The sequence below is a fragment of the Phasianus colchicus genome, chromosome 3 (genome assembly GCF_987193195.1).
Source record: "Phasianus colchicus chromosome 3, bPhaCol1.hap1.1, whole genome shotgun sequence".
NCBI classification, from domain to species: Eukaryota; Metazoa; Chordata; class Aves; order Galliformes; family Phasianidae; genus Phasianus; species Phasianus colchicus.
This window is the reverse complement of record NC_143438.1, coordinates 52,341,257-52,355,257: the sequence shown is the minus strand read 5'-3', so window position 1 is coordinate 52,355,257 and position 14,001 is coordinate 52,341,257. Positions and strand designations below refer to the sequence as shown.

At 40.9% G+C, this 14,001-nt stretch overlaps 1 protein-coding gene across 4 annotated transcripts in view; it reads left to right on the top strand.

Moving 5' to 3' along the window:
• The window catches only part of TRAPPC8 (trafficking protein particle complex subunit 8), a 54,379-nt gene that overhangs the window by 27,416 nt on the left and 12,962 nt on the right, over positions 1-14,001 (top strand). For all 4 annotated transcript variants that reach the window (XM_031612877.2, XM_031612878.2, XM_031612880.2 and 1 more), the window contains 10 exons: positions 396-590; positions 757-887; positions 1,857-1,931; positions 2,566-2,692; positions 3,687-3,844; positions 4,318-4,760; positions 6,911-7,058; positions 8,260-8,356; positions 13,240-13,308; positions 13,416-13,456. In XM_031612877.2, the coding sequence (XP_031468737.2) occupies positions 396-590; positions 757-887; positions 1,857-1,931; positions 2,566-2,692; positions 3,687-3,844; positions 4,318-4,760; positions 6,911-7,058; positions 8,260-8,356; positions 13,240-13,308; positions 13,416-13,456 (1,484 nt within the window). The remainder of the gene's footprint in view (positions 1-395; positions 591-756; positions 888-1,856; positions 1,932-2,565; positions 2,693-3,686; positions 3,845-4,317; positions 4,761-6,910; positions 7,059-8,259; positions 8,357-13,239; positions 13,309-13,415; positions 13,457-14,001) is intronic.

Sequence of the window (14,001 nt, the reverse complement as noted above, 5' to 3'; positions counted from 1 at the left end):
GTACTAGAAATGAGCTTTCAAGTTAACTTCTCTAGGTTTAAGTCTTTGGAACACTGTGATTCCTGAATGTAAAGCATCTTGAGTGGAAATTTTTATGTAGACTGTGGGACTGAATGCTGGCAGAAGGTGAAAATAAACCATAAGCTGAGTATGCCACATAGCATACAAAAATCACGGGATTCCACAGTTTGCAAATGAAAATATACTCTAATCATCATCAGTATTGTCTTCCATATGTGCGTTTCAAAATATCACTGTCAATCCAGTGACTAGTTGAATAATGTGGAAAGTGATTGCAACTGAGAAAATAAATTTGGTAGATATTGTTAAAAAATATTTTTAGTGCAGTCCTTGTTGCAACTGTTGAGTGCCACTGCTTGCCCTATTCTTCCTAGGTGAAAAGCAAGCAGCAACGCATGTAAGTCTGGATCAGGAATATGACTCAGAATCATCACAACAGTGGAAGGAGCTTGAGGAGCAGGTTGTGTCTGTGATCAACAAAGGAGTAATACCGTCAAACTTTCAACCGACGCAGTTTTGTTTAAACCGTTATTCAGATAACTCCAGATTTCCACTTGCTGTGGTAGAAGGTAAAGCTTGAATTTATTCATTTATCCCTGGATTATATTTGTACAGCGTTTCCTATACTGCTGTAGATTGAAAGTCTTTATGCAGTTGGCCTTCTGAGTTTGTTTGAACTTCCAGATTGTGATGGGGGTAGCTTGTTCACATTATTTTCTTGCATTCCTTTAATAGAACCTATAACTGTAGAAGTCTCCTTCCGAAACCCGCTGAAGGTTCCACTGTTGTTGACTGATCTTTCGCTGCTGTGGAAATTTCAGCCAAGAGACTTCAGTACTAAACATGAGGGAGCGGCAAAAGATCTGGTAAGAAAAAGAGTTTTGTCTTTTTCAACCTAAACGTGACAACTACATTTATGGAATTTAAGTTTCCAAATTCTCATAGTGTAAGAGCAGTTGACTTAAGTGTAGATATAAAAGAGAGGAGGGAAGCTAACTACTATGAATCTTCATGAATCACTTAAATTTTCTCATATCCGCAGGGCACAAAGCATTCAATTGAAGTTTTTCTGTAATGAGTATTATAAAGCCTAATGCAAAGCAAAGTACTTCAGCATCTTGTTCTATGTGTGGCATGCCTATTAACCCAAAATAGACACCTCGGCCAACAGAAATGACTGGCAGAGTTAAATGTTTTATCTAAGCCTTTTTCTTATGCTTGCTATGCTGAATGTAGCAAAGAGTCTGTGTTCTGAGAGGTGGAGCTGGTGCAATACAGGAATATCTAGATACTTCTTCTAGAATTTAAAATTTAATATTTTTAATATTGTGGGTGCTCTGCTAATTACTGTTTAATTGACACTTTCATATTGGTAAAACTCTTTTAAGGACTCTTCTAAATACCATATTTTGAAGATCTTAATGCATTCTTATATATGAAGTATTACAGTAAAATTGTTAATGATGTGGGTTCTTAAAATTTTTTATAATGTGGTGATCTGTAGACACGCTGCAGGTTAGACAACTGAGGTTTCATGTGTGATTACCATATGTCTGCCCTTTTATCTGATCTGTACTACTACTGCAGTGATATTACAAATGCTTCTGTATCAGTGAAAATATAAATTTGAGCCATTTTCACCAGGAAGTCTTAAATTTCTCTCAAGTAAAAGTTTGCTGAGTTCTCAGCTGCTGCTTCAATTCAGGAAGCCAGTCTGCTATCTGAAATACATATGCTTTCTTTTTCCTCGGATGTTCATGGAATTTTGCAAGAAATAATATTTAATGACACTTTTTCTGCTCAGGAGTAATATCTGAAAAGCTTTTTCTTTTCAGGGAACATGTGATGATGATATGATAGGAACAGAAGCAATAGCAGAATTTCTAATTAATAGTGAGGAGACAAAAATGGTAAGTAGTGTACTTTATTCAATACTGAAAAGACTGTTTTTAAAACTTTGAGACAGGGTAGAGTTCAGACTTGCGACCTGAACTCCTGGTAAAATTTAGGAAGTGTTACTGATGTGTGAAGAACTGGATCTTTTAAATTTTATCCATGTGTATAAATATCCAAAAGGAAAATTTAATAGGACGAGAGGCATTGCGCATGAGCTGAAATGTGGAGTGTTCTGTCTGAACATTAGAAAATACCCTTTACTGTGCGGGGGACAGAGCATTGGCACAAGCTACCCAGAGATGTTGTGGAGTCTCCCTCAGAGATGTTCACAACCTAACTGGGTGAGCAGCTCTAGGGGATCCTGCTTAAGCAGATTTGTTGTTGGACAAGGTGACTTCCAGAGGTCCCTTCCAACTGAAGCAATTCTGATATTCTGCCTCTGTTCAAGTTAATTTTTGTTACAATTTAGGATTCTTTCCTAATGTAACAGACACTTCCCAGTAAATGACTTAGTTATTGTCTGTGGTTGCATCTAATGCAACATTAAAGTATCAAAAGTAGCCATGATTCGCTTAAATAATTGGACATTTAAATGTAATAATACTTTTTTAGTAGCAACAACAACAAAAATTTAACATATCTCCACAGGCGAGACTAAAGCTCTTTCCCCATCAAACAGGGGAGCTACATATTCTGGGAGTCGTTTATAATCTTGGCACTGTTCAGGGTACTGTGACATTAGATGGGATAGATCCTTCTATTGGATTACAGTCAGGTAAGTACATTGTTCCCTCAAGTGTGTCTCTGGAAGGGGGAGATGTGGATTCCATGGAGTAGAACTAAATCCTGTTTAATATTTGACTATTATGTTGTGAGGTTTGTCTTCAGATAAAGAGACAGAAATGGGAAATAATTGGAACAGGAAACGAATGAATTGACACCTGTAGGAATCCTGTGAGAAAGGAAATAACTTCTGCCAGTTGTATTCTTGTGCTACTGTTAAGTCTATGGAAATTCTGAAACTTTTAAATGGAAATGCAAATATTCCATCTAGGGTATCTGTAACAAGTTTTGACTCATTTGCAATTTATTTTTTCCCCCCCACTTTTTCAACTTTTGTCTCAGTGTTGCACTGAAGTGCTTAGTGTAAATAACCACATTTAAATTTATGTGATAGCAGTTCTTTTGTTTTTATTTTCTTTATGTTAATGTATAAACGCTTTAATTGCATGCTGCTTAATCTGCTTTGTTAAGACGTTCGTTTGACACACTAAAGAAAATTTAGTTCTTGGATAAAATGAGGATTAAAATACTTGAATTAACATACTTGAAAGTGTCTAAAAGAAATAATGAAGCTTGATTAGCTATCTCTGAAGTGAAAATCTTTTATGGCTGAATCTCTGGAATAAAAATCATTTGAAGAGTACTGGCCTGTTTTTTGAAAGGAAATGGTTGATGCTATATTCTAGCTTGGAAATTAGAAAATTAAATAAATTAATCACATTCACTCAGTAACTTTCCCACTCAATCTGGTGTTCCTGTTCTCTTTGCTGCCAGAACTGTAAGCATTTATAGAGGACAGAGTAAGTCTATAACAACGTGTATCTGGCTCTCTTACCTTGCAATAGCAATGCATTCTGTGTCACAGTAGTTCTTTGTCAGTTTAATCAGTCCACAGTAAGAAAAAAAAAAAAAGGAAGTTCTGATCACTTTTTAGAAAAAGTTACTTGAGGTATTTAAAAAAAAAAAAAGCTTTTAAACTCTTTCAGGGAAATTTGTCTCCAATGGGTTATCTGTACGAGGACGACAAGACTTAGAAATCCAAGGACCTCGACTTAATAACACAAAAGAAGAAAAAACGTCTATTAAATATGGACCTGATCGGCGTTTAGATCCCATTATTACAGAAGAAATGCCTTTGCTGGAGGTATGCAGTTATTTTTCTATTCATAATATTGAAGAAATTGCTGAATGTAGAGCTACAGTGTTTCAAACAACAAATTCATAAACCTTGTTAATGTTTAAATTTTTCCTGCTAATTCCATGACCTGTTAGCACCAAGTCTGTGTCTTGTTTTCCAAGAGAAACTTATGGCCTTCCAACTAAGTTCTGAAACTGTCACACTCCTCTTAGAATGTTTAGTTTGCAGTATTTGTAGCCAAATTACAATGGGATGTAGGCAAGAGGCAGAAAAAGTTTTTTGGTTTGTTTGCCACAAGTCCAGAATACTTCAAGTTGGTTAATTAAAACAGTGATTTTTTTCTTCCTGGAGTTATTAAAGTGGTCTACCTGGTTAATGACACACTTATAGTTCAGGTGTTCTGGTTGTTATTTTTTTTATGCCTATTTGTAATTTCGTTCGATGTTAAGAATCTTTTCTTCCTGTTTTCTCCAATACAGGTGTTCTTTATAAACTTTCCTACAGGACTTCTCTGTGGAGAAATCAGAAAAGCATATGTGGAGTTCGTGAATGTGAGCAAGTGTCCTCTTACAGCGCTGAAAGTTGTGTCCAAGCATCCAGGATTTTTTACTTTTGGTGCAAATACTGCTGTTCTAACGCCACTAAGTCCTTCAGCTTCTGAAAACTGTAGTGCTTACAAGACTGTTGTGACAGATCCTACCTCTGTGCGTACAGCACTGCTATCTTCAGCTTCTTCTGTAGACTTTGGGGTTGGCACAGGAGGTCAGCCTGAAGTAATACATGTCCCACTTCCTGACTCAATTCTTCTTCCTGGGGCATCAGTGCAGCTGCCAATGTGGTTACGGGGACCAGATGAAGAAGGAGTTCATGAAATAAACTTTTTATTTTACTACGAAAGTATTAAAAGACACTCAAAAATGTGGTAAGTTACCTACTTTTTTTTTCCTGACCTACTCGCTGAGATATTAATAATAAGCACATAAACATGAGCTTTAAACTTAATGAGTTGCAGTGAAGATGTTCAAGTGGCTTGTATGTAATTTTAAAATAATATTTCTACAGTGTTATTTGATTTGTGTGAAGTTGTACATGAAGTATGATTTACACACTGTTTTATGGAATATTTTTTCTTTTTTTGTTTTTTTTAATATTGTTGAGACAGTGGGCAGTTAAGTTTGATACCACAAGCTAACAGTATTTTAATTGAATTGAACTTTACTCATTACTTAGTCTCAAGTTCTGCCCTTGTCCCAGGCTATATAGGCTCAGGAGAACTTTTCTGAGAAACTAGTTCTTCAAAGGTTCTGGAGTAAATAGTTATTTGTTCTGGAAAGTGAAGACATCAGCATTTAGGAAGCAATAGCATAGTTTTATTAAACAGTTAAATTAAGAAGACTCTCTTACTCCTTTCTTCAACCCTTCTATACTGTTTTTATAAGACTACCTTACAGTTGTTACAGTTCAAGGCTAGAGCTGAAAATTAAGTTTTAACAAGCTTTATTTAGTTTTCAGCCTTGTAGGAAAACTGGTTGCGGACTTAATAAATGTAATTATTTAACTTTCTGAGGACGATTGTACTATGGAGCTGTGTTAGATTTGTTTGTTGGGAGAAACGTGCCTCAGCCTGCATTAAATAGCACAGACTAGAAAGAATGCATCTGTTGGGTCAGGATTGGGAATCTGTCATAGTATACATTTTCAGGATGATGGTGCCTTAAGTGAGCTATAGTCCAGTGTACTTAATGGCAGCTTGTAGCTGGAGCTTGTTTTCCTGGTTATTTCTGACAAGGAAGCCAAACTCATGTTGTGAGACTGCTTTATCATGTAAACCAAAGCAAAGTAAGCTGAAGATGGTCAAGAGTAGATCAACATATTCCTGGAATCAAATTACAAGTTGTTCCTTCACCATTCCTTCAGGCTTAAAACTTAAAACTCGCATTTCAGAAAATACAGACAAATTTTCGTTTGGCTTTATTCCCTATTCCTACCGGTTCACTTATGGATTTTCTTGTTTGTTGTGGCTTTTTTTCCAAAGAATGGAGCTTATTTCTCCTTTGATTTCATAGAATTCAGGAAGTGAGGTGTTAGAGAGACGGAATATGGTTACTTAGAGACTGTATTTATTCCCTACTGTGTTGAAGTTTCCAGGAAGACTTAAATGATGTGAAATTGTCTAATAATTGTTCTGTAGACTGACCATGATTCTTTAATTTCCAAAGAGTGGTTTAATTTGTCCCACTTGTAAGTTATGCTGACACCTATGTATCACTGAGGATTGTCAGCAAAATTTAAGCTTATCCTATGGATCCTGTATGATACTATTTTGAAATACAGTTTAGGAAACCAGCAATATCTTTTTTAATTCTCTTGAGACAGAAGTATTACACTCATGTATTTAGCAGACAGTACATGTCAAATGTATACACACCTCTATTTCCATATGAATGTTACTGTAGTGAAAAAGCTTGTGTGTTTTTATGGGGTCCAAGAAGTTTATGCATCTTCAGTAATGAAGGAAGATAACTTTTATGAAGGTCTTGCTGGCCTCAGGGTTGAATGCCTCTGGAAAGAAGCAGAATAGTGCTGGTTCTCAAAGTAAACTTTGAAAACTCTTAATTTTGTCAGAATTTGTTGAATGCAATAGTATTCTGGGAGCTTTAGTGAATGCTTCTGCAGGAGATGTGACTAATTACTAGAGGAACTTCTATGGTTTATTTGCTGGAAAAACTGTATTTTGTGGTGACATTAAACGGCCTAATCACTTCCCTGTGTCTTACCTGAAATATTAACAAGGTGTTTTTCAACATGGTATCATGAAACCACCATTTCTCTAGTAATTTTGAACTGGGTAAAAATCTGTGTATTTGATAGGTGCCTGTCCAATGCAGTATGATTGTTTAGTTTTCTGTCAAAAGTCTGTAATAGAAAAATGTCCTCTTGATGATTAAGGGAAATAAATAGTCTAATGACCTTAATGTTGATGAGAAATGTAAAGGCTGGACTTGATGAAATGCTCTGGATAGCAGTCCTGGTTCTTCAGAATGTCTTTCTCCTCTCTTTCCCGTTCCTTAGTCATAGAGTACTAAGGCACACTGCAGTTATTTGTACTAGCCGGTCTCTGCATATTCGAGCTACTGTCTGCAGAAGTAATGCACTTGAAGATGAAGAAGGCAGAGGGGATAACATGTTGGTGTTCGTGGATGTGGAAAATATCAATACTGTAAGTTCTTATTTTTGATAGTGATACTGTTCTTCAGTTCAGCAGATGGGCAAAGGTCTCCAGTAGAGCCAATACTTAAAGCTTTTTTGTACTATAACTTTGACTGGAAATATTAAGCAAGCCTTTCATACTTAGTCGTTCCATTTAATGTTAGTGCTTTCTTTCCAACAGTTAAGCTATGTGTCAAAACTGTGGGAATCTGCTGTAACTGTTTCTACCCCTAAATGTGATCTCAAGCCTTCTTTGAGCTCTTTTTTGGAAGATTATTCCAAAGTCATGGATGTTTTTGACATGCATGACTTTCAAAATAGCTCTGAATGAGGCAATCTTCACTGCTTCTCTCTGTGCTGCGCCCTCAGTAGAATTAGTGAACACCTGAAAGAGCCTTCTGTGTGTGTATTTGGTGAAACGCCTGAACAAATTTTTTGCAGGTGTAGTTGAAATACAGGCATATCTGTTGCATCCTATTGGCTTAGCAGAGCAGGTGACATTACTTCAGTTTGTCTCACCATGCTATTTCAAACTTAACTTACTTGGTTAAAATTTGTTCCCATTTTTTCAACCATAAAGCAAGGTAGTTGAATGCATTGCTTATTAGAACTCTTGGACAAGTAAATGGTGGTAGAATCATGGAGCTGATTTGTCATTTTGTGTTGTGTGTATGCTCTGGTTTTTCTTCAGCTACTAAGGTGAGGAGGAAGGAATGTGCTATTAAAGCATTTGTCAAATTTGCAGATGGCACTATGTGAACCTTAATTTCCCGTTGTCATCTTTTTTCCCTGAAAGAAAACCAACCCTGAATGTTGTTTTTTCTCATATGTAATAAAAATCCTAAATTCCTGGATTTAGGATCTTGCAAGAGTGCTGGAGTAATCGTTAGAAACTAAATGCTGTTCTGGATAATGGTCTCTGTTGGAGGTTTCTTATAGTTGCTAAAATGTCACCTTGGAGGGAATTTTTCTTTAGGATTTTTTCTTTGTGTAGTTTTATTTACTAGAATTAAATGTCTTGGATTGTTTCACATTGTAGTGGGTCCTCAATCCCTCCTTATCTCTCCTGTGTATTTTATTGCATGTGGTTTGAAATGAGGAGTTAAATAGAGTTTCTAGCCATGCCATTTTATGACGAATGCTTACTTTGCAATGAAGAACTTGACAACTATGATTGATCTTATCTGACATCTTTTTTGTTTCCTTCTTAGAGTGAGACTGGTGTTAAAGAATTTCATATAGTACAAGTTTCAAGTAATAGTAAGCACTGGAAGCTTCAAAAATCTGTTAACATTTCTGAAGACAAAGGTGTGTATCCCTATTATCGAAAGGACAGTAAGTCCAGCTTCTGCCTGATGAGGAAACTAGTTTTTCAAGGAGTTGAACTTTGTGAATAACTCAGTTGTAAAAATTGTATATCCCTTTTGAGCATATTGAAGTGACCTTAAGCTAAACCTTAATTTTAAAAAATGAGCTTAATTTACAGATAAATTATTTAGGTGATACAGAGAAGTGTATGTCTAGATTGGCTGATAAGTTGCCGCACAGGAGTAATGTTTCACAGCGTTCCTTTACTTTCGTTTATTTATAATCATCATTGTGTTTAACTGATCAGTAGAATATTTGACAAATGCTCTATTCAGTCATTAGAAATATGCCACAATTGCTAGCACTGTGTATCGTGCCTTAGCTAATATAATTGTTTCTTTTTGAAAAGACAAAATGCAGGCAACAAAAAGTCAACTGTTAATTGCATCTAACAAATGGTATTTTTACATGTATGCTGATGCTTTTTCTGCTTAGTAATGAATCTAGATGTGTTGTCTTATTGCATTAATAATGAAGGTGAACTAGACATACTTCTTGTCATCTTTCAGTTCTTTCGGTTTCTGTCAGGCTCCTTTAGTTATATAGGTAGGATCACAGAATCACAGAATCGTAGGGGTTGGAAGGGACCTCCAGAGATCATCGAGTCCAACCCCCCTGCCAAAGCAGGATCCCTACACCAGGTCGCACAGGTAGGCGTCCAGGCGGGTCTTGAATATCTCCAGAGAAGGAGACTCCACAACCTCCCTGGGCAGCCTGTTCCAGTGCTCCGTCACCCTCACCGTAAAGAAGTTCTTGCGCACATTGGTGCGGAACTTCCTATGCTCCAGCTTCTGGCCATTCCCCCTTGTCCTGTCTCCGCACACTGCTGAAAAGAGTCTGGCCTCGCCACTTTGCCCCCCACACCTTAGATATTTATAGACCTGGATCAGGTCCCCTCTCAGTCTTCTCTTCTCAAGGCTAAACAGACCCAGCTCACTTAGCCTTTCCTCATAGGGGAGATGCTCCAGGCCCTTCACCATCTTTGTGGCTCTCCGCTGGACTCTTTCCAAGAGATCCCTGTCTTTTTTGTACTGGGGAGCCCAGAACTGGACACAGTACTCCAGATGAGGCCTTACCAGGGCAGAGTAGAGGGGGAGGATCACCTCCCTCGACCTGCTGGCCACGCTCCTTTTAATGCACCCCAGAATGCCATTGGCCTTTTTGGCCACAAGGGCACACTGCTGGCTCATGGCCAACCTGTCGTCCACCAGGACACCCAGGTCCCTCTCCACAGAGCTCCTCTCCAGCAGGTCATCCCCCAACCTGTACCGGTGCATGGAATTATTCCTCCCTAGGTGCAAGACTCTACACTTGCTTTTGTTAAACTTCATCTGGTTCCTTACTGCCCAGCTCTCCAGCCTGTCCAGGTCTCGCTGAATGGCAGCACAGCCTTCGGGCGTGTCAGCCAATCCTCCCAACTTCGTATCATCAGCAAACTTGCTGAGGGTGGCCACTACCCCCTCATCAAGGTCACTGATGAAGATGTTGAACAGGACCGGTCCCAGCACCGACCCCTGGGGAACACCGCTGGTTACAGGTCTCCAACCAGACTCTGCACCGCCAATGACAACCCTCTGTGCTCTGCCAGTCAGCCAGTTCTCAACCCACCTCACTGTCCACTCATCTATCCCGCACTTCCTCAGCTTCATTATAAGGATGTCGTGGGAGACAGTGTCAAATGCCTTGCTGAAATCAAGGTAGACTACATCCACTGCTCTCCCCCCATCCACCCAGCCAGTGACAACATCATAGAAGGCTACCAGGTTGGTCAAGCACGACCTCCCCCTGGTGAACCCGTGCTGACTACTCCTGATAACCTCCTTTTCTTCCAGTTGTCTGGAGATGGCATCCAGCACAATCTGTTCCATTACCTTTCCAGGGACAGAGGTGAGGCTGACTGGCCTGTAATTACCTGGATCTTCCTTCTTGCCCTTTTTGAAGACCGGAGTGACATTGGCTATCCTCCAGTCTTCAGGCACCTCCCCCATTCTCCAAGACCTCTCAAAGATGATAGAGAGCGGTTCAGCAATCACCTCTGCCAGCTCCCTCAGCACCCGTGGATGCACCCCATCGGGTCCCATGGATTTATGAACATTGGTGTTGCCTAGGCGCTCTCGGACCGCCTCTTCCCTGACTAAAGGGAAGTCTTCCATTCCCCAGACCTTCTCACTAACCACCAGGGCCTGGGATTCCCGAGGGGGAGCTTTTTCACTGAAGACAGAAGCAAAGAAGGCGTTCAGTATCTCCGCCTTCTCAGCATCCCCCGTTACCAGAACACCCCCCTCACTTAGTAGGGGACCTACATTCTCCCTAGTCTTCCTTTTACTGTTAACATACTTAAAAAAACCTTTTTTATTATCCTTTACCACCTTTGCTAGATTCAATTCCAGGTGGGCTTTAGCCTTCCTCGTCGCATCCCTGCAGGCCCTGACAACATTTCTATATTCTTCCCGAGTGGTCAGACCCTTTTTCCACATTTCATGGACCTTCTTTTTCCCTTTGAGTTTGTGCATGAGCTCCTTGCTCATCCACACAGGTCTCCTGCCACCCTTTCCTGATTTCTTGCTCACAGGGACGCACCGATCCTGGGCTTGGAAGAAGAGCTGTTTAAATGCCAACCAGCTCTCACAGGCCCCCTTACCTTCTAACACCCTAGCCCACGGGATAGCTCCAAGTAGGTCCCGGAAGAGATCAAAGTTGGCTCTCCTAAAGTCCAGGGTAGCAATCCTACTTTTTGCTTTGCTCCTTCCACTCAAGATCTTGAACTCCACCATCTCGTGGTCACTACAACCCAAGCTACCCCCAACTTTTACTTCCTTAACAAACCCGTCCTTATTTGTGAGAATAAGGTCCAGTAACACCCCTCCCCTCGTCAGTTCCTCCACCATCTGCATCAGAAAGTTGTCTTCGACACATTGCAGGAACCGTCTGGACCGCGCGTGCCTGGCCACGTTGCTTTTCCAGCAAATATCTGGATAATTGAAGTCCCCCATAAGCACTAGTGCCTGGGATTGCGACGCTATTTTCAGTTGCTTGTGGAAGGCCTCGTCAACCTCCTCTTCCTGATCAGGGGGCCTGTAGTACACACCCACAACGGTGTCACCCATACCAGCCTGCCCCTTGATTCTCACCCACAAGCTCTCCACTGCTACATCACCCTCCCCCAGGTGGAGTTCAATACATTCTAGCTGCTCTCTCACATAAAGAGCAACTCCACCACCCCGCCTCACCAGCCGATCTTTCCTAAAAAGCACATAGCCCTCCATGACAACATTCCAGTCATGCGAGCTGTCCCACCACGTCTCCGTGATCGCAATGAGATCATGGCCTTGCGACCGCACACAGATCTCCAACTCTTCCTGTTTATTTCCCATGCTGCGCGCATTAGTGTATAGACACTTTAGGGAAGCAGCACCCCCCTGCCTCTCTCCATCCCTTTGAACTCCACCCTTTTCACCCATCGAACTCCATTTTGAGCCACGAACTACCCGCTCAACCCCAGTGGCCCTCATTCTGTCCCCTTCCCCCTTCATACCTAGTTTAAACACCTTTCAATGAGCCCTGCCAGTTCCTGGGCTAGGATCCTCTTACCCCTTGGAGACAGGCTACTTCCATCTGCAGCCATCATGCCAGGCGCGGAGTAAATTGCCCCGTGGTCAAAAAAACCGAAGTTCCTGTGCTTGCACCAACTTCTTAGCCATTTATTTATGAGGCGGGTTTTTTGGGTGCTCTCGGTATCCTTCCCTGCCACTGAAGGTAGGGAAGAAAAAACCACCTGCACACCCGTTCCTTCAACTACCCGCCCCAGTCCTCTGAAGTCTTCCTTGATAGACCTCAGGCTTCTCTCAGCGACTTCATCGCTGCCAGCCTGAACTATCAATAATGGGTAATAATCAGAAGGGCCAATCAGACCAGGAAGTTTCCTAGCAATGTCCCTGACCCTTGCCCCAGGGAGGCAGCACACCTCCCTACGGGTAGGGTCAGGCCGACATATAGGGCCTTCCGTTCCTCTCAGCAGGGAGTCACCTATGACAACCACCCTTCTGTCCTTCCGGGCGGAGGCAGTCTTGAGGCGTGGGGTCGACCGCTTTGCCCGAGGCAACCTTACAGGTGGACCTCCCTCCACCCCCTCACTCACCTCTCCCTCGAGATTCAGGGCCTCAAACCTATTTTGCAGAGGCACCTGGGGAGCCGAGGATGGTCGGGATGGAGGACGCCCACTTCGCCGAGCTGGTATCCTTTTCCACTCCTCCTCCTCCCTTAGATTGCCTTGCTCTGCTCTCAAATTGCCTTGCACTGCAGCAGGAACACAGTCTACCTGCCGGTTCCCCTCTACTACCTGTCTGCAAGGCGGCAGGGAGTGACACGCTCCACGCGGAGCCTCAGCTGTGTGGCAAGATCTCGGGGCTGATAGGGACTGGCACCACCAATCAATCTCCCTCTCACATTCCTTTATGGTCCTTAGCCTCTCCACCTCCTCCTTCAGGTTGACCACAAGGCAAAGTAAGTCCTTTAGCTGGTCACATCTTACACAAGTGCTGCCTCCATCGCCTGGCACTGCAAGGGCCAGGCTCTGGCACTCATCACAGCCAGTGACCTGCACACTAGCATGTTGTTTTGGGACCTCAGTCTGCACCTCTGCATTCTTCTTGGCAGTCTTTCTTTTACATGGGGTTACCAGAAGATTATTTGCTTGAGTAGATATGCTAGTTGAGTGTGATCAGTGTGTTTTTTATCTGACATTCAAAGGCTGACTTGTTAATAAGGGATTCTATGTGATTATTTTTGAGGCAAAAAAAAAACCTTGCTACTTTTTCTTTCAGACACTAAACTTGCTAGCAGAGAGAAAGCAAAGTTGTGCTTTAAAGCAGTGAAATGCAAAAACTCCGAAGGTAGGTTTTTCTGAATATGCTAACATTTATGAAAAAATAGTCAATGTTGTGTTGAAATTGAGACTTGTCATGATGCTGAGAGGATGCTTTCTTTTCTTATCCCTTAGAAAATTACACATTTGCAGACATCGTCTTTGGAAATGAACAGGCAAGTGAACTGGTGGAACTACATACTTGTGCAACTATTCTACTGAAAGCCTCTTTTTAAATGTAAAAGTATGAACAGCTCTTCTTACACAAAGAAGATTATAGGATAGTTTGGTATTTTTGGTTGCTGACTCAACAGCTGAAGTGTTTTAGAGTGCACTGAGGTGCTAGCTTTTTTCCTTCTTTTCCAACTCTTAAGAGCAGTTCTCTAGTAGTTATCTAGTAGAAATCTCAATTTCATCTTTTTTCAATTATCTTTTTAATAAGATAAGTTAAAACTTTAGATTATTCTTGGTACACAGAATGTTTTTCCAAGATTTGAGAGAATTAGAACATTGGTATCAGTTCAGAAATCTACACTAAGACAGTGGATGTGGTTAGGTGGATGACAGTACTAGATTGCTTGTTTTCTATACATACATCTGCCTTTTAAAAAGTCAAAGAAAAACTGCTTACTACAACTTAATTTATAAGCATACAGATTGAGTTTAGGACTAAAAAATCTGGTTGTTTCCCTAATGAACTTCAGCTTTCTTCTAAGAAAAG